This window comes from Nicotiana tabacum, chromosome 13 (genome assembly GCF_000715075.1).
Source record: "Nicotiana tabacum cultivar K326 chromosome 13, ASM71507v2, whole genome shotgun sequence".
In the NCBI taxonomy this organism is placed as follows: domain Eukaryota; kingdom Viridiplantae; phylum Streptophyta; class Magnoliopsida; order Solanales; family Solanaceae; genus Nicotiana; species Nicotiana tabacum.
This window is the reverse complement of record NC_134092.1, coordinates 129086522-129111113: the sequence shown is the minus strand read 5'-3', so window position 1 is coordinate 129111113 and position 24592 is coordinate 129086522. Positions and strand designations below refer to the sequence as shown.

Sequence of the window (24592 nt, the reverse complement as noted above, 5' to 3'; positions counted from 1 at the left end):
GAGCATTTCAAATGAGTCTATGGAATGCTCGGGTAACAACGAATACAACGTCAAGACTCCCCTCGCGAGGGTTCTCCAAATTTCTTTAGTAACACAGATTCAATTTCGTGAGGAGCTAAATCATTTCCCTTTACCACTGTTGTGTAGGTGGTAATATGCTCATGGGGGTCTGAAGTTCCGTCATACTTTGGCACTTCAAGCATTTTGAACCGCTTCGGGATTAACTCTGGTGCCGCACTTGGCTTGTATGGCAATTGAGTATACTTTTTCGAGTCCGGACCTTTCAGCACTGGTGGCGTGCCCGGGATCTGGTCCATGCGGGCGTTCACTTCCCTCATAAACCGTAAAAGTTCATTCTTGAAAGGATCATTCTCGTTATTGAGGCCAGATTCGTTCCCCCCGCCCCATCGGAGCCAATTTCACTCCTGGTAGTGTTGTTGTCGACACTCTGCGTTGTTTGATTCGTGGGAACCCCGGGAGGAATCGGATCTCATCTGTTTGCCTTATTTGAAACTACTGACAGCTCTCGCTTCAACTCCGTCATAACCTTATCATGTCGCGTGAGGTGGCGTAGAATGATCGCCTGTTGCTCTTGCAAACCCTTACCGCGTCGACAACATGTTCTTCATCAGCACCATCAGGAGTGGTCTCCCAAACATGTCGAGGATATTTGCCTGTCATGTACCAGTGTAGCGTCATTTCCCTCATTATGAGTGTCACTGATTGAGTCCTCGAAATGAGGCCGATTCCCTCGAATCTTGGGGTTGTGCATGTCGTTAACAGTGTTATCTGCCATTTCTTATGATCTTTTTTAAGGCAAAATAATCAAAACACGTTAGTAAAAAAGGCAAGGATCAATTTAATTACCTGGCTGTCTAGGCCCCCCGGTGGGCGCCAAATTGTTTACTCGTAAATTGGTATAGTTGAATTTATATGTAGTTTCTAGACAAATGAATTAATTTGATCCTGAAATAATAAAATAATCGAAGAATTATGCAGTACTTAGCCTTAGGATATAAACGAAACAGAAGAAGCAACAGTTCCGGGAACGGGGTTTCCGAGCACAACAACAACGAAATCAAAAAGTAAGAAGATAAGATTGTATTGAGTTTTGTATAGAATGTAGCGTAAGTTTGCCAGAAAATTCGTGTCCTTTAAAATGACAACTGAACTCACTATTTATAGCTATGAAGGAGGTCCTAGGATTGTGCCCTTCTTTAATGTCAATTATGAGGGGCATTGATGAAGATATAACGGTGAACATAAATGCCAAATTCCCTGTAATGGGTAATTGCTCCTAATACCATGGAATATTCTCTATTAAATGTTACCGAGCGAAGGACATTTATTACATCTTTATGAGCGCTATTCTTTTCGGTGACAAACGAAACAGTTGCATTCGATCTTTAGTTATTCCTGTCTTGAATTCCACGCGTCCTTTTTTTGGACGGCCACGTGTCATAGCATATTTCACCCTATACAATATGACAGATTTTTACACCAATTGTCATGCACTCAAGTTATATATATGAAACATTTTAGAAATTATATTTTATATTAGTTCCTATATTTTATTTTTATATATTATATATAACAGAATAGTAATTGTAAATATTTTTTTCAACACCTACTCACTTAAATTTCTTGATTATAGAACTTTGCACGGTTCTTATCTTTAAGAATTTTAGCGTGCATTTCCCGGGAGTGAAACGAATATGATAGGCTGTGTACATGTTACTTATTGATTCATTATATTCCAATCAATTTATAATTAATAAAGACTTGTACTCAGGGACAGAGCTAAAATACAAATTACGGACTTGGTCAAACACATTAGTTTTAATTCAAATCTTATATTTATTTTAAAAATTTATTAAATATATAAATTATTAATTTAGATTTTAGTAACTTAAATGAGCTGGAATCTTGAACTCATAAATTTCAAATTCTAATTTCACCTGTGCGGCATGATGTTTCAGTCAAAGATCTCAAATTCATGTAACATGTGCTAATTCTAGAATCACAATTAATATTGAACGATTAATGGCTAGCCAAATCATCACAATCTTAGAAGATATATCGCAGACCTATGTTCGTATATATGCGTGACACGTTTTGCATAAGGAATTAAATGTGAATTTCAAAATTGAATATGTTTTGCAGAAAAGTTACTATGAAAATTATTGTTCATACTAACAAGAACATGATCATGGATATACACATGCCGATATCAGTCACATCTATAATTAATTGGTACAAGTATATCTTGTTTTTTTCCCAGTCAACTAGAAAATAACATAAATTACGTACATTAAAACCCATATAATATGACTTAATTACAGATACACCTTTATAATTTTAAATAACACTTGCAAACCACTTATACAATGTGAATATTAGTGTGTGCAATATTTTCATTACGTAACAAGGAAGATGGAATTAATGTGAGGTTTCAATAGAACGTGGTAGCTCGTTTCTTCTCTTGCAATAATAGTACTTTTGGCCTAATACCATGTTATTGCTTAGTAATCTATATTAGCATTACTTGACTATTCTTTTTATAATAACTAATCACCGTCCAGGGATTTAAAAATAAAAATAAAAAAACTTTTCTATTTGCATAGCTGTAGAGATAATGAAAGGGAAATATACCATCCCACAGACTCATGGCGTAGACATCTTGCGTGATACCGCTTCGTCAAATTATTTTATAAATATGTATGTATTGATAATAAAAAAAATAAAAATAATTATTATAAAAATAAAAAATGATACCGCTTATTATTATAGTGATTTATTTATTTCTTCAAATATTAATATCGCTTACAAAAATTTATGTGTATACTGTGCTTTGTCTTTAGTTGGCCAAAGGTCACATTTTCACATGCAATGATGCAAATGCCCAAGAAAGGAAAGAAGAAAACAAAAATAGAAAGCGAGCTTGTAAAATAACTCTTAGTTAGGCAATTAAAAAGAGATATATGCCTTTAGTACAAGTGGTTATACTTTCATTTTTAATTTCCTTTATATGAAATTAACCAAATCTTAGATAGAGTTCAACGTCCAAAATATGGGTCCTCTAACATAATTACGAATATAAAATACTTTGCAACTCCATTGCATTATGTGAATATAAACTAATGAGTTGTTAATTTGGACAATTAAAGTTGGAGGATATAATTGTTTACGCTATAAAATAAAAAGTTAAATTATCTACTGAATACGCGTTATCGTCGATGATTGGTGTGGTTTAACATGTATTTGACCATAGATTGGTTCATGTTAAATAATTGACTAGAAATTGCAAGATATAATGACATATGGAATATGGTGCCTTTTTTAATACACTGTCTAAGTGATAAAACCTAGAGTAGTTGGAACTTATTAACATAGGAATTTTAGAGAACTGGGTCTATATTTATATCCTAGTTATGGAGATTTTTTTTTTTTCGTTGAAATAAGTTCTTTAAATTGAAACTTTGAGTACATAGTTAAGAGTTTGATTTCATTAATTAAATTCAAACCATTGATATTAATATAAGACACGTGTCACCCATCCAAGTGATAACTTGGGAAAATGGAGATATTAAGAAAAGGAGATGAGTTGGATCCGAGGCCATTTGGGTATGGTGAGTTTACATGGTTGAGCTTCAACACCATCTTAATCATTCGACGATCTTAAGCAGGGATGACAAACAGACGGGTCGGGTCTAATATGAGCGGGTCGAATGCGAGCTATTTAACAAACGGATAAATTATTCGACCCGATCCATATTTAATACGGATAAAAAAACGGGTTATCCGGCGGATAATATGGATATTCATATTATCCATGGCGTCTTGAATATGATCACTTTTGGGAGAATTCCTAATCTTCCAAACTTGAGGAACTCTCGATTTGAGGTTACAAATGTAAAAGTTAAACCTATTAGTTATCCATTTTCTAAGTGGATAATATGGTTCTTATCCATATTCGACTCGTTTTTAAAAAGTTCATTATCCAACTTATTTTTTAATGGATAATATGGATAGATAACTGTTTTCTTTTAACCATTTTGCCACATCTAATCTTAAGTATAACTTGATTTGGGATTCTTTTTATTTTAGGGAAAAGTCTAGTACTAAATTTTATCCTTATAATAAAAATGACCCTATACATATGCAAAAAATTACACTCGATAACCTTGAAAATAGATGGTCTTAATTTTTTGACCTTCGCTTGCTTGCTCCATGGACAAACCTTTAGGGTTAAAACCAAAAGTGTAGCTCACGAAGCAAGTGACTGGCAACACTTATTAAATTTAAAGTTCTACCCATAAAGCAAACGCCGTCAAAAAATCAATAATGATACCGAAGTGTCCTATTTGGACAAATCACCCTTACAGATGAGGAAAAAAAGGAAAAGAAGTTTCTGAAGAAATATTAGAGAGAACATGTAAATGACTTTCACTAGGTCCAGAAAAAAGGGGAGCTTTACATATCTCTGTAATTTTTAAAAACATAATATATATTTCTAGCAACAAACTTATAATAACAACAATAACAACTCAATATAATTCCAATGCAGACCTTATCCCTACCCTGGGGTAGAGAGGCTGTTTCCAAATGACCCTCGGCATCCTTCCCTCCAAGAACTCCCCACCTTGCTCTTGGGGTGACTCGAACTCACAATCTTTTGATTGGAAGTGGAGGGTGCTTACCATCAGAGCAACCCACCCAGCCTCTAGCAGCAAACTTAGTATATCAATAATAGCCATAAAATATTTATTCATATAACAGATCCCAACCAAAACTGAAACCCTAATCATATGCCATCATGCAGCGTATTAACTTAAGGATTTGTTCCTTATTTGTCTCCTAAGCATTTGTTCTTTAATCCCCAACCCAACTGATTCCTTAGTTTATATTTTTTGGGTTTATGTTTTTTTTTCATGTTTGAATATTTAAATCTTTAATGATAGTACATACTAAGTGTGTGTATATACATATATTAATTTTTATATTGTAGATAATTTACAAATATATTAAATATATATAGTATATCTTTACAGTAATTAAGTTTAATACTATAAATATTTCACAAATATACTGGATATATGCACAAGTTTTTAATTAGAAAAAACATGTATGATATATTCTAGTATAAATATTTTATATCTTACACATACCATGAATATACCAATTATTTTATACTAATTAACATAATTTAAAATTGTTGGAATTTAACATATATATCTTACACATAATTTGCAAGTATGATGCATGTAATAATACTGGAATAATTTTGTCACTTTTTTGTGTGTTTTAAAGTGAAAATTGCTTTGAGTATATATTTTATAGATCTTGATTATACCCTGCATATATATTTTATACATATTTAAATTGAAATAAATATAATTTAAAACATATAGGAGTATCATATAAGGTAAAAATATTGGATCCTAGATCCTAGGTTATAAAAAATACACTGTATATATTTAGGGTATATATGCTCAAATCATAAGTATACATAAAATAACAACTTGATACATTGTAAAAATACATAAGATAGGCATCAAACACATTTTAGTACATAATAAAAATACATAAGATATTGGTCGGATGTGCATCAATATCAAAAAATTTCCAACTCCATGAGAGTTTCAAATGCCTTGTTTTAAAAAGGAATAATAAAAAAAAAACTTCACATGATCCATACAATTTTGAGAAAAAGAACGAAAAGGGAGGAAGTTTTGGTTTCGTGATAGTAGAGAGATTAGTAGATAAATAATCTTCAGTTTTGAGATTTTGGTTGAATATGGTAAATTTTTAAGCTCTAACATGATCCCTTAAATAATGGGTCAGTTTTAAGAAACAAAGAATCTGATGGTAACATATTATTTTTAAAATATGCTATATATGTAAATGAATTTGCTCTTTTAAAATAAATCAAAAATACTATTGTTTATATAATATTTGCTTACTAATTGCTCTACAGAGTAAAAATCTAAAAAAAACAAAAGGGATCACTTTTAGCCCGCAACCGAAACTATTTATATCTGATAGTCACAAAAGTGTATAAAATTAAGTATACACAATATATATATATATATATATATATATATTCTTACTATTATTTTGAGTGCTACTATACAATGTCATTTCACCAAAAAAAATAAATAATAAATCACCCGGTTTCTCATTTGGGCCTCTAGTTCTTGGGCCCGAATCTGGAAATAATACATACGTTGATTGGGCTTAGGATGTCAACGGCTAGTTAACAAGAGATCCGAAACCAACGGCGTTAAACGACAAACGGTAATTCCGATTCAATCTTCCCCGTCAACGAAATTCAAATCTATAAAAATTAAAAAACACTTTCCATTTCACAACGGCTACTATCTGACATTCCTCACTTCCAACTTAAAATCCCACTTCTCTTTTTCTGTTGAATGGAATACAACCCAAAATCTCACTGTCAGGTATTTTCATAAACACCTAATTTCTTTATTCTTATTTCTTGGTTACTGCAACAAAAAGCTTTGATCTTGTTCTGTTTAACTTCTTGCTGATTTTTTAATACGTGGGGTATTCATAATTCCATTGAAGTTTACTTTTTTTTTGTTTCTTTCTCTTGATTCTGTAAATATGTGATTGATGATACAGCTTTTGATTTTTGTGGAAGTGGCTGAATAAGATAGTACCATTGTATAAATGTATGTATAATGTTGGAAATGAGGTTAAAGGTTTTATTTATTTTCTTAACTTAGACTGTAATTGTATAACCTGGAACTTTCTGAACTTCCAGAATGTGATTAATTTTAGTTTAGAAGGGAGCTTTGGCGTAACTCGTAAAGTTGCTGCCATGTGACGAGTAGGTTACGGGTTCGAGCCGTGGAAATAAGGCTGCGTACAGTAGACCCTTATGATCCGGCCCTTCCCCGACCCCGCGCATAGCGGGAGCTTAGTGCACCGGCCTGCCCTTTTTATTAAACTAGGTCATGGTTGTGCTAATTGTTGCTATTTAGCTGTCATGTTTTTCAAAAATAGTTGCTTCAAAATACTTGCCATTTTAGAAAATCAAGAGAGAACTACAACAACAACAATAACCCCGTAAAATCCCACAGAAAAATCAAGAGAGAACTAATTATTAATATTTTCACCTTTATCCGTACGATAATGAATGTGAGGAGAGACTAATGTGGTGAAAGCAAAAGTAGTACTTAATAAATTGAGATCAAAGAATAAATAATGGTAAGTTAGTTAAATTGTCCTTTTAATTAATATTTTCTTAAGGGGTGCGTAGAAAGACAAACATGACAAGTAAAAGGGAACATAGGGAGTATACTTCTACTCAGGGGCAGAGCTAGAGTGCCGGGAGCGGGTTCGGTCGAACTCGGTAGCTTTATTTCGAACCATATATTTGTCTTAAAATATTCTTTGAATATATATAAATTATTAATTTAAAACCCTATAACTTAAAACGATTAGAATCCTAAACCCATAAACTTGAAATTCTGGCTCCGCCTCTGCTTCTACTTGCGTAGATTATTTAGTGCAAATCCATGGATGGGGAAATAAGTAAAGACTGCCAGATCATGATTATAGAGTGAAGATGTACACAATTTTATTCATTTCATTGTAGAAAGATTAAATGAAATGTTATTCCACAGAAAAAGCCTAAATCTTGGACTTTTGTTGAAAAAGAGTGTGAACAAGGAACACCTAGTTATAGGCAGTTTATTAGGATGTTATTTTTATTATAAGAGCACAGCACTAAACTGGAAACTAGACCTTTGGGAAGGTTCAAAGGAGCTGAATTTTCATATCTTCCAATCTAGCCTAAATTCATGTCTTTGCTGTGCCTTTCTTGGAAGAAGTAAGAGGTTTTGGGAACAACACTTAGCTGCTGCCCCTATAGTTTTTGCTTTTGGAGATTCTAGCTTAACTCAAAAGCTGCAGTGTAAATGCAAAAACCTTTTGCCCAACAGCTTCAATTTGTTTGTTTCAGATTTTACCTTTTTGTAGGTTGAGATTATATTATGTGCAGTTGATGTATGCAATAAACTTATGGTAGTTTGTATTCTATTATTGGTAAATCCCTATTACTACATGTTGATCATTCTGCTTGTTTTCTTATTATCTTTGCCATTGTTACTCCTTGTTCCTACTGCTTTTTTTTTTTCTTGAGTCGGGGTCTATTGGAAACAGTCTCTCTACTCTCAAGGTGTAGGGGTAAGGTCTGCGTACACACTGCCCTCTCCAGACCCCACTAGTGGTATTATACTGGGTTTGTTGTTGTTATTGTTGTTGTTGTTAGTTCTGATTTTATGATAGTTTTTGTATATCCTAGCTTATGCATGCAATAAACTTGTGATAGTTTATTTGTTTCAGTTCTGATCTTTTTTGAGATTGATATTATAGTTTGTCCGGTTTATGCATGCAATAAACTTAGTTTATTTGTTTCGGTTCTGATCTTTTTTGAGATTGATATTATAGTTTGTCCAGTTTATGCATGGAATAAACTTATGATTGTTTATTGGTAAATCCCAATTACTACATGTTGATCATTCCGCTTGTTTTCTTTTTATCTTTGCTATTGTTACTGCTTGTTCCTACTACTTTCTTTTCCTTTTTCCTTGAGTCGGGGGTCTATCAGAAACAACCTCTCTACTCTCAGTTAGGGGTAAGGTCTGCGTACACACTGCCCTCCCCAGACCCCACTTGTGGAATTATTCTGGGTTTGTTGTTGTTGTTGTTAGTTCTGATTTTATGATGGTTTTTGTATATCCTAGCTTATGCATGCAATAAACTTGTGATAGTTTATTTGTTTCAGTTCTGATCTTTTTTGAGATTGTTATTATAATTTGTCCAGTTTGTGCATGCAATAAACTTATGATTGTTTGTTTGTTTCAGTTACTGATCCTTTTTGAGATCGATATTATAGTTTGTCCAGTTTATGAATGCAAGAAACATAAGAATTAGATCATGTTTTGATGCTGGAATTATCTCTTATTTGCAAACAGGTGATTTAGTAGATCTAATTGTGGATTGAGGAAATGGAAACAGTACATGAAGCACTAGATGAGACCAAACTTGAAATTGAAAAGCTCAGGGAAAACTACCAAAGTAAAGCTGAGTTCTGCGATAACTTGAAACGAGCCCACAACGAGCTGGTAACCAAGAATCAGGAGGCTAATTTGAAAGTAGAGAAGCTCACTCATGAATTGACTGGGAAAGAAGATGAACTTGCTGTCACGAAACAACTGTACGAAGCAATTGAGACGAAACTAAAAGATAAGGAGACTGCTGTCAGGCATCTAAGCTCTATAAATGATAAGCTTCGTGCTGACTATGCTGAGATGCTTCGGAAATGTGAAGAAGAGAATAAAGGGTTGGCATTGGCTTTAGATGATGCCAATGCAACCGATATGGATTTGGAGCATCAGATTCGTTCTCTCAAACAAGAAATTGAGGGGCTAAGGGAAGTTGCATCGGCTTCACAGAAGAAAAAGTCCTCGGAAGCTGAGAAGAGAGCCAAAGACTCCAAAGAGCTGAGAAACAATAATGACATGCTACTGGATATGGAGGAGGAAAACAGGAAGCTCGCAGATCAACTAAAATGGAGGAAGGAACAGTTCATGAATCTGGAGGAGGCTCATGGCAAGCTCAGGCAACAGCTTCAAAAATGTGAAGAAGAGAATAAAGGGCTGGCATTGGCTTTAGATGGTGCTAACTCAAATAATATGGATCAGGAGCAACAGATTCGTTCTCTCAAACAAGAAGTTGAGGGGCTTAGGGAATTTGTATCTGCTTCACAGAAAAAGTCCTCGGAAGCTGAGAAGAGAGCCAAAGCATCCAAAGAGCCGAGACACAATGATGATATGCTACTTGATATGGAGGAGGAAAACAGGAAGCTCGCCGATCAGCTAAAATGGAAGAAGGAACAGTTCAGTCATCTAGAGGAGGCTCATGGCAAGCTCAGGCAACAGCTTCGAAAATATGAAGAAGATAATAGAGGGCTGGCATTGGCTTTAGATGGTGCAAATGCAACTAATTTGGATCAAGAGCAACAAATTCGTTCTCTCAAACAAGAGATTGAGGGGCTACGGGAGTTTTTATCATCTTCACAGAAGAAGTCGTCTGAAGCTGAGAAGAGAGCGAACGTATCCAAAGAGCTGAGACACAATGATAATGTGCTACTTGAGATGGAGGAGGAAAACAAGAAGCTCACTGATCAACTCAAATGGAAGAAAGAACAGTTCAGTCATTTGGAGGAGGCTTATGGAAAACTCAGGCAACAACATCGAGAGGAGGAGAAAGAATGGGTAAAGGAGAGATGCACGTTGCTAGATGAGATTTCTAAGCTGCAGTTGAATTTAGATTCTCAGCTTAGAATATCAAAAGATCTTGAAAGCCGTTTGTGGATGTGCAATCAGGCTTTAGCTCATGAAGAAAGCAGGAGAAAGCTACTGGAAGTTCAACTTGCCGAGTCTAAAACATCCTTTGATAGTGTCTGTGCAGAGTATGAGGAATCAAAGTCTACAATTGAGAGCTTGACAAGTCAGAGGGACAAAGAAATCGCAAATCTAAGAGACATATTGGGCACAAGGGATACACTTCACAAGGAAATGGAGTACCAATTCAGGAGGCTAGAACAAGAAAATCATGAACTGATGACATCCCTTAAAGAATTCCAGGAAGCGAAAATTCAAGAAGCTGGAGCTTCTTCTTGTTCGTTGTCAAAACTCCGAAACAAGCTCAAAGGCGTGGAGCTGGTGCACAAGGACTGTTTTAGTAATCTCAAAGCCAAAGAAGCTGAATGGGCTTCTAAATTGGAGCAACTTACGTGGGAGCTCAATTGTTGCAAGTCTTCATTACAGAGCAAAGGCACTTTAATAACTGAACTTCAAGAGGAGTTAGAGACATGTGAATTATTGACACTGCAGTTAACGCTACAGAATGAGGAGACTTCGATGATGCTTTTAGTGTTAAAATCTCAGTTTTTGGAGCTCCATCAAAGAGTTGCTGATGATTATGCTTCTATGGAACTGGGAAAGAGAGAAGGAGCTGAGAATATCTCCACTCTAATCAAGCAGTTGAATACGAAGAATGAAGCTCTTGTTAGAGTTCAAAAAGATCTTGAAAAGGAGCGTGAAAAGGTAGCACTGCTATCAGAAAAGGTCGAGTCGTTGAACTCTGAAGAACAACAACAGCAGCTTCCTTTACAAAGAGAGGTTGATACACTGAAGAAAATGCTGAAAGAAGCATCGGCTTCTCAACATCATCTAAAGGAGCAGGTATTGCATACAAAGAGTGACTTGAAACAAGTTCGCGATGCCTTGGATAGAGCAAATGAAGAACTAGCTGAAAGTTTCAGTGAAGGAAATGAACTGGAATTTGAATTGCAGGTGTGGAAATCTGTTGCTGAAAAGTTGAAAGCCAACCTGGAAGAAAACCATCAAATGAGGAGACAAGTAGAAGCCTCCCTTCTTGCCCAAGCCGATGTTGAATTTGACCTCAAACTAGAGACAGAAAGCCTTGAACTCAAGCTAGCAGAAAAAGATAGAAGAGTGACTGAACTCCAGCAGCAGCTCTTCGACTTGAACGAGGAACTCACAAGAAGGGAACAGAAAACACTGCTTAATGTTGAGGACAAGACGATCTCTCAGGATCTTCAGAAGGAGGTGGAGTATTTGGAGCAAGAGTGGGTGAGAAAAGAGCTTGAAGGTGCCATTTTAGCACAAGTGGAAGCAGAAACAAAGCATAAGAACGAGAAAGAGAGCCTCCACCAGCTTGTTGAAGAGAAAGACCACAGAATATATGATCTTCAGAAGGAGGTGGAGTATTTGGAGCAAGAGTGGGTGAGAAAAAAAGAGCTTGAAGGTGCCATTTTAGCAAAAGTGGAAGCAGAAACAAAGCATAAGAATGAGAAGGAGAGCCTCCACCAGCTTGTTGAAGAGAAAGACCACAGAATATATGATCTCCAGCAGCTTGTTAACTCACTGGAAATTGAGTTTGAAAGTTCAACTAGCTCATTTTCAGTCAGACTCTCAGAGATGCAAGCAGAGGTTGATATGTTTCATAAAACTTGGGAGAAGATGAGAACGGCTGAGATTCTGAAGGAGATCGAAATACAGATGAGGAACTTGGTGATTGCTGAGTTGGAAAATAATTTGTCCGATTCTGTTGGAGAAAGGACAGAGCTTGAAGCTGAGCTAGAAGCGAAAAGATCAGAGACAGACATGTTGCAGCTTAGACTTGAAAAACAAATAAGAAGTTCAGATATTGTGATCAAGAAACTTCATGGAGAAAAGGCGAAGCTTCTTGACGATGTTAATAAATTGTCATCAGACAAGGACAAGTTGCTTGATACTTTCATGGGACTATTAGAAAGAACTGACCTGATATCTAAGGAAGATATGCAGTTAAGTGTGAGTTTGGAAAGGATGGTACAAAACTGTGACAACAACAGTATGTTGGAAACAGACTTGAAATGGGATAATGAATTTGATCCTGTTAAAGAGAATAAAAGCAGACAGCCCTCAACTCCAACCAAGAGATTAGAAGCTATTATTGATGATAGATCGCCGTTGAGATCTCTCAACAATTAGCTTGTGTAATTCAGAATAGGGAATAGAAGTTATTTTTGTATAGCTTCTTGACAAATGTAGCCTTTAAGTCTTCCTTGTTATTTACTTATTTAAGAAACCAAGGAAAACTGTCATTTACCTCTGCATTTTGACTTCTAATCTTCCATTCTATTTATCTTTCAGCACCAATCAAACATAAAAAAGAGAAAAATAACCTCATCAAATATCATTTTCAAGAAGTAAGTATAATAATAAAATGAAGAACCAAGATGTGACTTCTTTTCTCTATGAGCAAATATTTGGTACTATCAGTCATTATCCACATTCTGATAGGAACTGCTACTCAAATATTGAAGGGTTAGATTTTCCTTTGGGAATTCTTAGGATTATCAATTTAAAATTACCAAAGTAGGAGCTGTAAACATAAGTAACCATGATCAAGAAGAATATCATGTCACAGAGTCTTAATATGCGTCATGCCAGTCTAGTAAAAGTTTCTTAGGTTGATTGTGCAATTTTCACATCAAAAAGTTGTAAAAATATTCTCATTTTATGCTTTTACATTGTGCATTTCTAGCACGAGCAGAGTATTATTTTGAAATTTGTAAGTCAGCAACAAACAACATCAAATTTCAACAAATTAATAGGATGGCCCTGATTCCTAAAGAACAAAAGAGTTGCCTGGTGATTCATGGATTGTCAGGTCACTTAACGAGTAAAAAATATCTTGTATAAGTGAAAAAAAAAATCATTCCGGCGCTAAAAATAATTCAATTTTATTTAACAGATCAAATTGTCATCCTATAATTTTTTTTTTCTTCAACAAGTGTCATCCTATAATTGACCTTGGTGTTTTCTCAGCACCTCAACCTCAAATTCCCCTAATTGGTACCCAGTAGTCCAGTACCCAGCTTTGGAATAATGGAATATTATTCCAGTGTGCCACGTGGCTTCAATTAAATGTATTTTTTTCTTGTGGGACCTAATCTTAGAAAACACCATATATCTCTCTTCTTACTACCTCCATCAACTTTTCTGTTATAGTTTTTATAATAAAATATACTTCGCTAGTTGTTTTTCTTGCAACCCCTTATAATACGACGCCATTTTGCCGCGTCCAAATTCTATTTTTAGGTTTCCCCCCCTCTTTATTCCACCAATTAAGAGTCTGAATTTCGCAAGGTTAGTATCATCATCTTCATATTCCTGTTAAGAATTTATTTATTTATTTTGCTTTTGGAAGTTGGGGTTTCTGCTCAAATTTGCTTCAAATGCCATTAGGCTAGAAATTTGAAGAGACCCAGTTAAAAAGATTTAATTTTTCATTCAAATTCAACTCTTGTCTTTTATTTTATTTATTTTTCCTTTTCAAAGTTGGCTTTTTTGCTCAACTTTGGCATAAAAAATTCAATCCTGCTATAACTTTTTAGTTTATATTGGAAATGCCATTAGGCTAGAAATTTGAATTCTGTGAGAAAAGAAAAATACCCAGTTAAAAAGATTTGATTTTTCGTTCAAATTCAACTTTTGTTTTATTTAATCTTTATTCCTTTTGAAAGTTGGTATTTTTCTCAATTTTGCTTCAAAAATTCAATCTGGCTATAACTTTTCAATTTATACTGGAAACTCCTTTAGGTTAGAATTTTCTATCCTGTTAAAAAGAAAAAATCCAGTTAAAAAGATTTGATTTTTCATTAAAATTTAACTTCCAAAGGCACATTAGTGATTAAATTTCAATTCTGATGAGGTTTTCAATTCTGGGTTTTGCAGATTTTTCCAAGAGAAGTAGAGGTTGTGGGGGAATCATCAATTTTGATATACTTATTTTGCAGTTAGAAAGACTCTTGATGAATATGGAGTAACCTATTTATCTTATATGCTGCCGTTGATAGTTAATTGTCTGCTTAGGTTTGTCCAATAATGGCTGCTGCTGGTTCTTTGCAATTGTCTCATTATTTAGGGACTTGCAAGAACCATGAGCGCCTTAAGAAATATTCACCTGTACAGGTACCTTCCCGACTTGCTTATGTTTTTTTTTCCCGCATCACTAATTCTTTTTACCATATCATTTGAATTAGTCGGACTTACTTCCTTATAGAATACAATAGGAAGGAGCAGTTGGCGTTCTTGCTGCACGAGTTTGTCATCTTTATCATCGGTAAGGACTTTTGATTGCACATGGATGACTTCTTTGGATACCTGAAAGATTGGTGTAAATTGTGTTTAACTTCCTTCTCCCTTTTCTCTCCTCTTGCCTGTCCTGTTCCTACTGGTGAATGCGTTGGGAACACTGTCTTATTTATCTCATTTTATAGAAACTCTCTGTCGCTTTGCGTTCACTATCCTGGTTAAAAGAAAGAAAAGAAAGCTCCGAGGGAAAAATGAGGTGGAAATCTTGTAAACATGTAAAAGAATTAGTTTGATGGGTATTATTTCTTAGGATAGAGTAATCTGTGCAAACAATGCGCTTATGCTTTTTCCTTGTTGTTATCTTCTCTGTTATTCTGTCGTGGTAACATGTTTGAATAAAGAGGATCAGGGGTTCTGAAATTAATCTAGACTCAATAAGTTTTCTGTTTTGTTACATCTTCAGCGGCAGGACTCTTGGAGTATCCATCACGTAAGAGGATTGCAAGTGAAGAAACATGTGCTCCCATATAGAAGCCATTTGTTCAAGTGTAATTCTTTCCTAAAACCAGAGCAAGCTTTTGACATTTCTTCTGTAAAGAATGCTGCTCATATACTGAAAAGGTAATCCTCTACTGAAAAGGTAATCCTCGTTTGTATTCAATCAGGAAAGATTATGCATGTATCATTTGCTATATGTACTTGCATAAATATAAATTTGTGTTAAGATGATAGAATGAAATTTAAGATTAGATGAGGATAGTTTTGAAGAACGTTGAATTAGAAGGAGGAGTGCTATAGCACTATATTAAGTTAAAGCAGCACGTACATCATGCGGTGGAACCCTTTACTTTTTGTGGATATAATAATATTGAAGTTGAGTTTTGGTGTGTTCTAATGGTTTTCAAACCATTGTAAAGAGGATGAGGTCCACCTGCTGATTTTTAGGAGAAAGCAATAGTGTCTTTATGCGCAATTTCAACTCATATGAGCACGTGCTTTAGCAGCAGCAGCCAGATTTCACCCTGTTTACTTGTTTAACATAGCTTATATTTTTTCCTCTTAAATCTTAATTAAGAAGCTTATTGTTGATTCATGCAGATCATACAATAGCTTACAAGGCAGCCCGCTTATGCTTAAGTTGCTTCCAGCAATTGGAATCCTTGCTTTTGCAGTTTGGGGTCTTGCGCCGCTACTGCGTCAAAGTAGAAACATACTCCTCCAAGTATGAGTATGTTTTAATTCTGTTTCTTTCTATGTATCCCTCTTTGGCTTTTAAGGTTTGACAATATTGTCTGATTATGCTGCAGAAGAACGATAACAGCTGGGGAAAGAGTGGTACATTTCATGTAACGACCTTTTATCTTCAACCTTTGCTGTTGTGGACTGGGGCAATGCTTGTCTGCAGGTTAGGTCATTCAATGCAAGCATATATCTTTTCCTCTCGTTGTTGATATGCTTCTTGATGGCAAGCTGATGCATGAAATATATTCCTTACAGAGCATTGGAACCCATGGTGCTACCCACAGAAGCTAGTCAAATTGTTAAACAACGACTTCTGAATTTTGTAAAATCATTGTCTACTGTGCTAGCCTTTGCATATTGTTTGTCCAGGTAAGTGTGGTTTCTGAAGACCTTAAAAGAATCCCTCTGTAGCCAATCATTTATCTAATATTAATATTTTTGAATCATGGGCGAATGACGGGAATCGAACAAGTATATTGTTGATAAAGCTCCAAAATGGCATTTTCTTCTGACCCAACTTCTTTTTTTCTCTTCTTATCACTCGGAAAAAATAGGATGATATTATCAATAAATAGAAGGTCTTGTTCATTAACATCTCGGAAATATTCTGCCATAGTTATGGCAATCAAACCTATGCTCGAAAATCAAAATAGTTTGAACATGGGTTTTTATGGTTCAAGTATCTTGTCTTTAGTACGACTTATTTTAAATAAAACTTCTTCAACCAACTAATCTTGTACAAAATTTGGTGATGAAATATGAAAAAAATAAAAAATAAAGTTTCTAGAGCAGAAGACATTTTGTGAGACTTTATAAAGAAATCATGACTGCACTAAAATCGGTGGGGTAATTCTAAGGTTCTAGTGATTTTTGTGTTAATATTGTCTACTTGGACTGACGTATTGCAACTGGTTAAACAGTTGTCCCTATGTTGGCATGTGTCTTGTGCTTTCATTTTCTACTCCCTTCTAGTTAGATGACTGCATTAACTTGCAGCGATATCAAGTGAAGAAGTTTTGGAATATATATTATATAGATAGACATTATATCGGAAATGATAAGATGTGTGTTTAAAACGAGGGATACTTTGCTAAACTGTGACTCAAGACTAGCATAAGATAAAGTAGCAGTATCGTGTATTTGCTTAATATCTTAGAGATGGAGAGTCAGGTCAGATAAACTGGAACAGATTAGAGAGCAAAATGCCTCTTAGATTGATGTGGGAGCATTTCTTAAGCTTTCTTGTACTATTTTGTTACAAAACTGGATGTTAGTTATTTTACAATAATCACGAGATAACACCATTTGGTAAGCTGTAATGCTGCTTAACAAGTGCCTTAGTATCCAAACTTCGCTCCAACAAAATTCTCTATTTAATACATGTAACTGTATTGACTATACTACAGCACTTGGGATCAGCGGATCACCTCCTTTAATGTCTGATTTCTGTATGAGATTGGCAATATGTTAGCACTCGAGGGTCGTTTGGTTCGAAGACTGATAAATAGACCTTGGGCCTAACTCAACCCCAAAAGCTAGTTTATGAGGTGAGGATTGCCCAAGACCATATAAGGATACCAAGGACCTCAAATCCCTCCGATGTAGGACAACTCAACACCCCCACGCCCAGGCCTGCAACCTGGAGCGTGGACAACATCGGTAACAATAATCGAGATGGGCTAGGCTCTGATACCATGTTAAGAATGGACCTTGGGCCTAACTCAATCCCAAAAGCAAGGTCCATTCTTAACATGGTATCAGAGCCTGGCCCATCCCGATTATTGCTACCGATGTTGGGCCCCCATTTATGTTATCCACGCTCCAATTTGCAGGCCTGGGCGTGAGGGGGGTGTTGAGTTGTCCCACATCGGTGGGATTTGAGGTTCTTGGTCTTCTTATATGGTCTTGGGCAATCCTCACCTCATAAGCTAGCTTTTGGGGTTGAGTTAGGCCCAAGGTCCATTTATCAACTTCATTTCCCTATTTTATATGACAATCTTTGATTAGTTATGTAGGGATTAGGAATACACGAATCGCTTCTTGTTGGTTGTTGGATTTATTGCACTAAAATTGGATATACAAGCTATCATTTGAAATATTTGTTTATTTTTTAAACTAAAAAGCAATGAGTTTACAATTATACCCTTGGATGCTTGACCTTCATTGGCTTCTAGGAAAACGATGCTTTATCCATATATAAGTTATACATGGATAAGTTATTCCATTTGGTTGGTGGTATATGGTGTAGTAAGTTATACATGATTCAAATTACAAACCAAATATTGGATAAACTTATACCAAATTATATATCATGGAAGATATCCGGGTGAAGGTGGGCGTGGCTTCCATGTAAGACAAGATGCGGGAAGTTAGGCTTAGATGGTTCGGGCACGTGCGGAGGAGAAGCATGGATGCCGGTAAGGAGGTATGAACGGCTGGCCTTGACAGGTACGAGTAGAGGTAGAGGGCGGCCTAAGAAGTATTGCGCAGAGGTGATCAGGCAGGACATGGTGCGACTTCAGATTTTCGAGGACATGACCCTTGATAGGAAACTGTGGAGGTCGAGCATTAAGGTTGTAGGTTAGGAGGCTAGTCCGATAGTGTTGTGTCTTAGGCCGCTAGTAGCTCCTGTTGTGTCCATACTACTTCATTAGGGTTGCAGCCTTGCAGGTTAGGCTGTAGGAGGCTGGTTTGATAGTGTTTTGTCTTAGGATGCTAGTGGCTCTTGTTGTGTCCTTATTACTTCCATTGTGTCTGTAGCACTGTGTCATTGTTACTGCTTATTGTTATTGCTTTTCTTTCTGCTTTCTGGTTATCAAGTTGTTGGTATTATCTTTCTGACTTCTTTTGATGTTACTGCTCCACTGTCCTTTACAATCGTCGTGAGCCGAGGGTCTATTGGAAATAACCTCTCTACTCCTCCGGAGTAGGGGTAAGGTCTGCATACATACTACCCTCCCCAGACCCCACTTGTGGGATTACTGGGTCGTTGTTGTTGTTGATTATTTTCCTTAGACATCATACTGAGTGACCCTTCAGTGTTCTCTGTTCTCCTGCAGTTAAAATTTATTTATACCAATGTAATTTTTGCTTCACTAATAGCTGTTTGTTGTATCTTCTTAAGCGTAAGCCTTGAATTATTGAATGCAGTGTTATTCAACAAGCACAGAAGTTTTTTATGGAGACAAGTGATACAAATGATACTAGAAATGTAAGCACCTATTGGATTTGTTAGTGTCATTCAATATTTTTTTTTTCTTTTGATGAAAGTAATTTTTGTTATTCTCAATTGATATAGATTGTACATATAAGGGTCTCTTGCTTCTTGGCAGATGGGCTTTCAATTTGCTGGTAGAGCTGTGTATACTGCAGTCTGGGTAGCAGCTGCGTCATTGTTCATGGAGTTGCTAGGTTTTTCTACACAGAAATGGTTAACTGCGGGAGGACTTGGTACTGTCTTGCTGACACTTGCTGGACGTGAGGTCTGTTTCTCGGTTTATCTTACTGTAACCAATATTCAAGCTTATCTTCGTCTAGGCATGGAAAGGCAGTTTATAGTTTATAGCTCTTCTTCGAGTTCGATCAAGATGGTGATGCAGTTACTCTTTTGATTTTGTTGTTATCAGATATTCACCAATTTTCTTTCAAGCATCATGATACATGCCACACGTCCATTTGTCCTTAATGAATGGATTCAAACCAAGATTGAAGGCTATGAAGTTTCTGGTACAGTTGAGGTATGAACTTGCTCTTGAGGGAAAACCCTGCTTTTAATGTTTGAGATCAGAAGAATGAATGAGCTTTTTCATCTAGCATTCTCTGTTAACTTTACCACGACTCATACAAATTTCGATATCTGTTTTTCGCAGCATGTGGGCTGGTGGTCCCCCACAATCATAAGAGGCGAGGATCGAGAAGCTGTTCACATTCCAAACCACAAGTTTACGGTTAATGTTGTCAGAAATCTGACTCAGAAAACTCATTGGCGTATTAAAACTCACCTAGCCATCAGTCATTTGGATGTCAGTAAGATAAATGTGAGCATTACTTTATCCTCGTCTCCAACATAATACAGAAAAATAAGTTACACTATTGATGGTTGATTTCAATGCTATCATGACTTTTTTTTCTGTAGAATATTGTAGCTGACATGCGCAAAGTTTTGGCGAAGAATCCCCAAGTTGAGCAACAGAGGTTGCACAGAAGAGTATTCCTGGAGAATGTCAACCCTGAAAATCAAGCCCTGTTGGTTAGTGCCAATATTTGAGCATTAATATGTTGTGACTTTTGGATGGTTTGTCGTTATCAGTACAAATGCTGTTTTACTTGCGTGTTTTTCTGATCAGTTTGTTTTGGAAATGATCTTGGGTGCTAAATTCTTTTCTCTCGGGTGTAAGAGTACCCACCTCTGGTCTGCTTCCAAATTTACTTTATTTAGTAAATTTGGTTTTCCATAAACCGTGGCTGCTGCTTTGGTTCTTTTCCGATATAAGGGGCTAGAGTTGTATCTTGATTGAAGTTGGTAGACTGTTTTGGCGAAGAAGTAGGGCTGTTTATCCTTCCAAACTAAACGATTCTATTGCAGTTGCCAAATAGGATTCTTAGAAAGTAAGCAAAATGTGTAAACCCAAGGCATACTAATTTATGCTAACTTACTGAAGACTTATGCTGTATCGGTATCAGTGAGACCATTCTATAAGTGCACCGTATCTCAAGACCAATTTACCTTTAGTGTGTGAATATTATCAAATTGATAGCCTTTCCATTTGCTAAAAGCAAAAAACCGTTTGTAGCATTGAGACCTTAAGATCATGGTCCAGTTGAAACTAGTCGCCCTGCTTGCCTGCTTTCTATCAGCTATCACTTGGAGTTATGGCTGACCCATCCATTTAGCGTACGACACCAATTGTTGTTTGCTCTGGGCGTGTGTGTGTTTACATCCGTTAGGTAAGTGAGAGACTCAGAACACTATAGGACAGCGCATTTATGCTCTTCCAGATGTTCTCTGTCTCGGTCTGTCTCTCTCTCATGAAATGTTGCTTGACATTCTCGAAATGTTAGAGTCGGTGGTTCTTTTTCACTCTTAAATATCTGCTTCGTTTTTTGGTGCAGATCTTGATATCCTGCTTTGTCAAGACGTCACACTTCGAAGAATACTTGTGTGTCAAGGTGAGGGAAGATCCTGCTATAACTTAATTTTTTTTCAGGAATCCTCTATGCAAGAATTTCTATAATCCAGAGTATTTTGTAAAACAGTAAAATGATCCATCCTCAATTTGAAGCCACTGCTTTCTGTAACTTTAGTATTTAAACAGTAAAATGATCCATCCGCAACCCTCCCATGCCCCGCTCCCAAAAGAACCAAGTAATTGATGAGATGAAAGTTGGCACCTACTTGTTAAATGGTCATTTAATTTCAGGAAAGATGCTTCTTTATTGCTAGTCGGTTTTGTTTGGAAATTTGCTCATTTAGATTTGACTTTTCTTTTTTCTTGGATGATTTTTTAGGAGGCTATTTTGTTAGATCTTCTCAGAGTTATTCGACATCACCGAGCTCGGCTTGCCACTCCCATCCGTACGGTTCAGAAAATATATAGTGATGCTGACTTGGAAAACATACCATATGATTCTGCATTCAACCGTGGAGCAGCATCAACTCGTCCATTGCTACTGATTGAGCCATCCTATAAGATCAATGGGGAAGATCGCACTAAAGGTCGACCAATTCGTGTGAATGGTGAAGAGGACACCAAGGAAAAGGCTACCATGAAATCGGCACCTGATAGCAAGGTTGAGACGAAGAGCGGACCTGCATCTGATCCTAAAGTCAAAGAAACAGTTCCAGCTAACTCTCATGGTAAAGATGTGCCAATTTCTGACTTGAAACTTGATCCCAAAGTTGACAAAGTGGCACATGCTGAAACCAAAGATGACCTTAAAACACCGTCTGATCCAAAACCAAGTAAGGTGACAGTGAAAACTACCTCAAAACCTATCTCCATAGCTGATTCAAAGTCTGCAGAAGCACCAACTATTGATTCCAAAGCTCTCTCAGAGAACAGCTCTAGCAACAAGCAAGTTAAGAGAAATGCAGTTGATAATTCTGCAGCTTCTCCATCATCAGATGTTAGAGAGAAAACAGGCGGTGTCTCATCTCCTTCTAAACGAGAGGATGAAAGGCTAGCAGCTACACAACCATCTGTATCATCAAAACCTGCACTGGAAGAGAACATTGTTCTTGGTGTTGCTCTCGAGGGTTCGAAGAGAACTCTTCCAATTGAAGAAGAGATGTCGCCGCCACCAAATCCAACAGAGTCCAAGGAGTTGGCTACTAGCCGTAGTAGTAGTAGTAGTAGTAATGCTTCTACCGTTGCAGAGAAAGATAAACAAGATGGACAGCGTTCAAATCGTCCTAATTCTGCAGCTCCCGATCAGTCGGGCAAAAGGCCCTCTACTGGCAATTGACCCTGCCTATGTTTTCACTAACCGTCTGAAACTAATTCTTAGTCATCACTACCAGATTTGATGTTATATGGTACATTGAGATAGTTGTCTTGATGTCCATGATGGTGAAGTATTTAGCCTGTCACTCCAGTATAAAAATGGAGAAATTATAGGGCTTAATCATGTTAGTATCTAGTGGTTGTGGATGTATGTACTATATTTATTTGTATGTCTTCGGTTTGACCCTTCCAGTAGCAAAGTTTTTGGTTATTGGCCAGCTCGAGCAACTTTTAAAGGATTGTGTCATTTCTCATTTATGCTGGTTAACAGCAGAGGTATGGGTTAAGTCTGCGTGCACACTACCCTTCTTAGACCCCACTTGTGGAAAATCCCCGAGTTTGTTGTTATTGTTGCTGGTTAACAGCAGAAATACACATTTCTGCATTCGTATGACGTATCTCTAACCAAAATCCTTCAAGATATTCAGCAGTTGGTATGCATAATCTTTGTGCACAATCTGTGTTCCACACTTAACCAAGAGTCTTGAATATGGATATTTTTTGTGTCGGATTTAAGTATCAACTCTGAGGCGTGAGTTTTGAATTAGCCTGGATAGTAAGTTTTAGATGCTGAATCTCGAGCAGTCCAGTGCACTAAACTACTGCTATTCGCGGGTCCGGAAGGGAGTCGGACTTCAAGAGTCTATTGTATAGCCTTACCCTATATTTTTGCAAGAGGTTATTTTCACGGCTAGAACCCGTGACCTCATTGTCACATGGAGTCAAAGTAACTTTACCGGATATTTTGGAAAAATAAAACCTCTTATTGCAGTAACTCTGAAAAGAAACAATTGCAGTGGCCCTCAAAATGGAAACTGAACTGCGGGACATTAAATCAATCAAGGAAAATACAATACACTGGCTGCATTTGATAATTACCAACCTCTACATACCAAAATGAAACACCCTTTTAAATAGTCTACAGAACTGACATACATTAGTAAAATATCTTTAGACTAGAATACTACTATCTGTATATGCACTCTTCATAGGAGTAATACATATATTGTACACATATTCCACCCCTACAGTAAAACTCACGTGGTAACACATAAATACTCCTATAAGTAAACAGAGGGGTGGCAACTTATTTAACTACATTATATAGGCATAATAAACAATAATTTGAGGTCCAAACAATACAGATCTATATGGTAATCTCAAAACCATTAAAATCTCAGTAGTAACTTTATTCTATACGGAAGTAACATAAATGACGGGATAATAGTTATTTTACCTAAATTAAGAATGTATTTGTATAAGTTAAATTTATTTCACTTTAAATTCCTACATATAAGGAGTTATTTTATCTTAATAAAGAAATACTTAATAACCGAAATTTTAGTTAATTCCAAAGTCCGAAATATTAGGAACTTAGGTAAATGACTATTTTGTCTAATGGTGAAATCTATTTTAAAACGGAAAAAAAAAAGGGGAACAAAATTTCGCTAAGGATGCTTTTAACATTCATAGATAGAAGGATGCCTACCTTCTTTTTTAAGTTTACGCGCATTCATTATCTTTTTTGAGATCAACCCTTAGGGTGGCAAATAATTCTCCAAATGTTTTTAGGGCTAAATAAACGCCCGTAAATGCAACCAACTTTTCGGAACAAGTTTAGGGGAAACTTATATATTTGCCTAAAGAGATGGACAAATACCGCAAAAAAGTTAATATCTTTCTTCATCATTTGAAATTCTCATATATGCATAATTTATCAAAGAAAAAAGTAACAGAACATGTGTATCAAGGATTCTATTAGGATCGGGTTATCGGGTAGTGCGAAATTTAGCCAAACAACGTTATAATGACAATAACAAAGACAATGCAAGTTGATAATAACGACAATTAAAGAAGATAAAGAAGACACAAATTTAACGTGGTTCAGTCAAGGTGACCTACGTCCACAAGCGGAGAGGAGCAATTTTACTATACCAACAAGAGTACAAAAGAGAGTACAAAATTAGAGTAAATACTCTAATTAGTCCCAAATACTCCAAGAGAATAACCTCACAAGATCACTCCAAAGAAAGGGTTCACACAAGTGTTTCCCAATACTCACTCTCTTACAAAATACTCTATAATGAAATAAAGGAGGAGAAAGAAAGACAAGAGTGAAAAACTCTTGAATTGGTGTGTTTACAA

At 36.2% G+C, this 24592-nt stretch overlaps 2 protein-coding genes across 4 annotated transcripts; both read left to right on the top strand.

Moving 5' to 3' along the window:
- Positions 1 to 6355: 6355 nt before the first annotated feature.
- Positions 6356 to 13199, top strand: LOC107782831 (uncharacterized protein At4g38062-like). The gene is made up of 2 exons (XM_016603766.2): positions 6356 to 6461; positions 9006 to 13199. Exon 2 carries the CDS (start codon positions 9039 to 9041, stop codon positions 12591 to 12593), a length of 3555 nt encoding a protein of 1184 aa, XP_016459252.2. The 5' UTR covers positions 6356 to 6461; positions 9006 to 9038; the 3' UTR covers positions 12594 to 13199.
- A 401-nt stretch (positions 13200 to 13600) lies between these two features.
- LOC107782832 (mechanosensitive ion channel protein 2, chloroplastic) lies at positions 13601 to 22683 on the top strand. Of its 3 annotated transcripts, none has more exons than XM_016603767.2 (14): positions 13601 to 13754; positions 14343 to 14579; positions 14671 to 14730; positions 15166 to 15323; positions 15801 to 15924; positions 16010 to 16107; positions 16200 to 16313; positions 19095 to 19155; positions 19277 to 19426; positions 19571 to 19681; positions 19814 to 19981; positions 20080 to 20193; positions 21057 to 21113; positions 21453 to 22683. In XM_016603767.2, the coding sequence occupies exons 2-14, from the start codon at positions 14493 to 14495 to the stop codon at positions 22407 to 22409; spliced, it is 2259 nt and encodes a 752-aa protein (XP_016459253.2). In that variant the 5' UTR covers positions 13601 to 13754; positions 14343 to 14492; the 3' UTR covers positions 22410 to 22683. The 3 variants fall into 3 exon arrangements, with proteins under 3 accessions (XP_016459253.2, XP_075084616.1, XP_016459254.2); XM_075228515.1 differs by lacking the exon at positions 13601 to 13754 and adding an exon at positions 13764 to 13875; XM_016603768.2 differs by lacking the exon at positions 13601 to 13754 and adding an exon at positions 14036 to 14207.
- Positions 22684 to 24592: the final 1909 nt, after the last annotated feature.

Bases quoted from the DNA above. Each gene is read 5' to 3' on its own strand.
- LOC107782831 (XM_016603766.2), top strand. From the start codon at position 9,039: ATGGAAACAGTACATGAAGCACTAGATGAGACCAAACTTGAAATTGAA.
- LOC107782832 (XM_016603767.2), top strand. From the start codon at position 14,493: ATGGCTGCTGCTGGTTCTTTGCAATTGTCTCATTATTTAGGGACTTGC. The intron at 14,580-14,670 runs GTACCTTCCCGA...ACTTCCTTATAG, and splicing joins AGAAATATTCACCTGTACAG to AATACAATAGGAAGGAGCAG. The intron at 16,108-16,199 runs GTTAGGTCATTC...TATTCCTTACAG, and splicing joins GGGGCAATGCTTGTCTGCAG to AGCATTGGAACCCATGGTGC.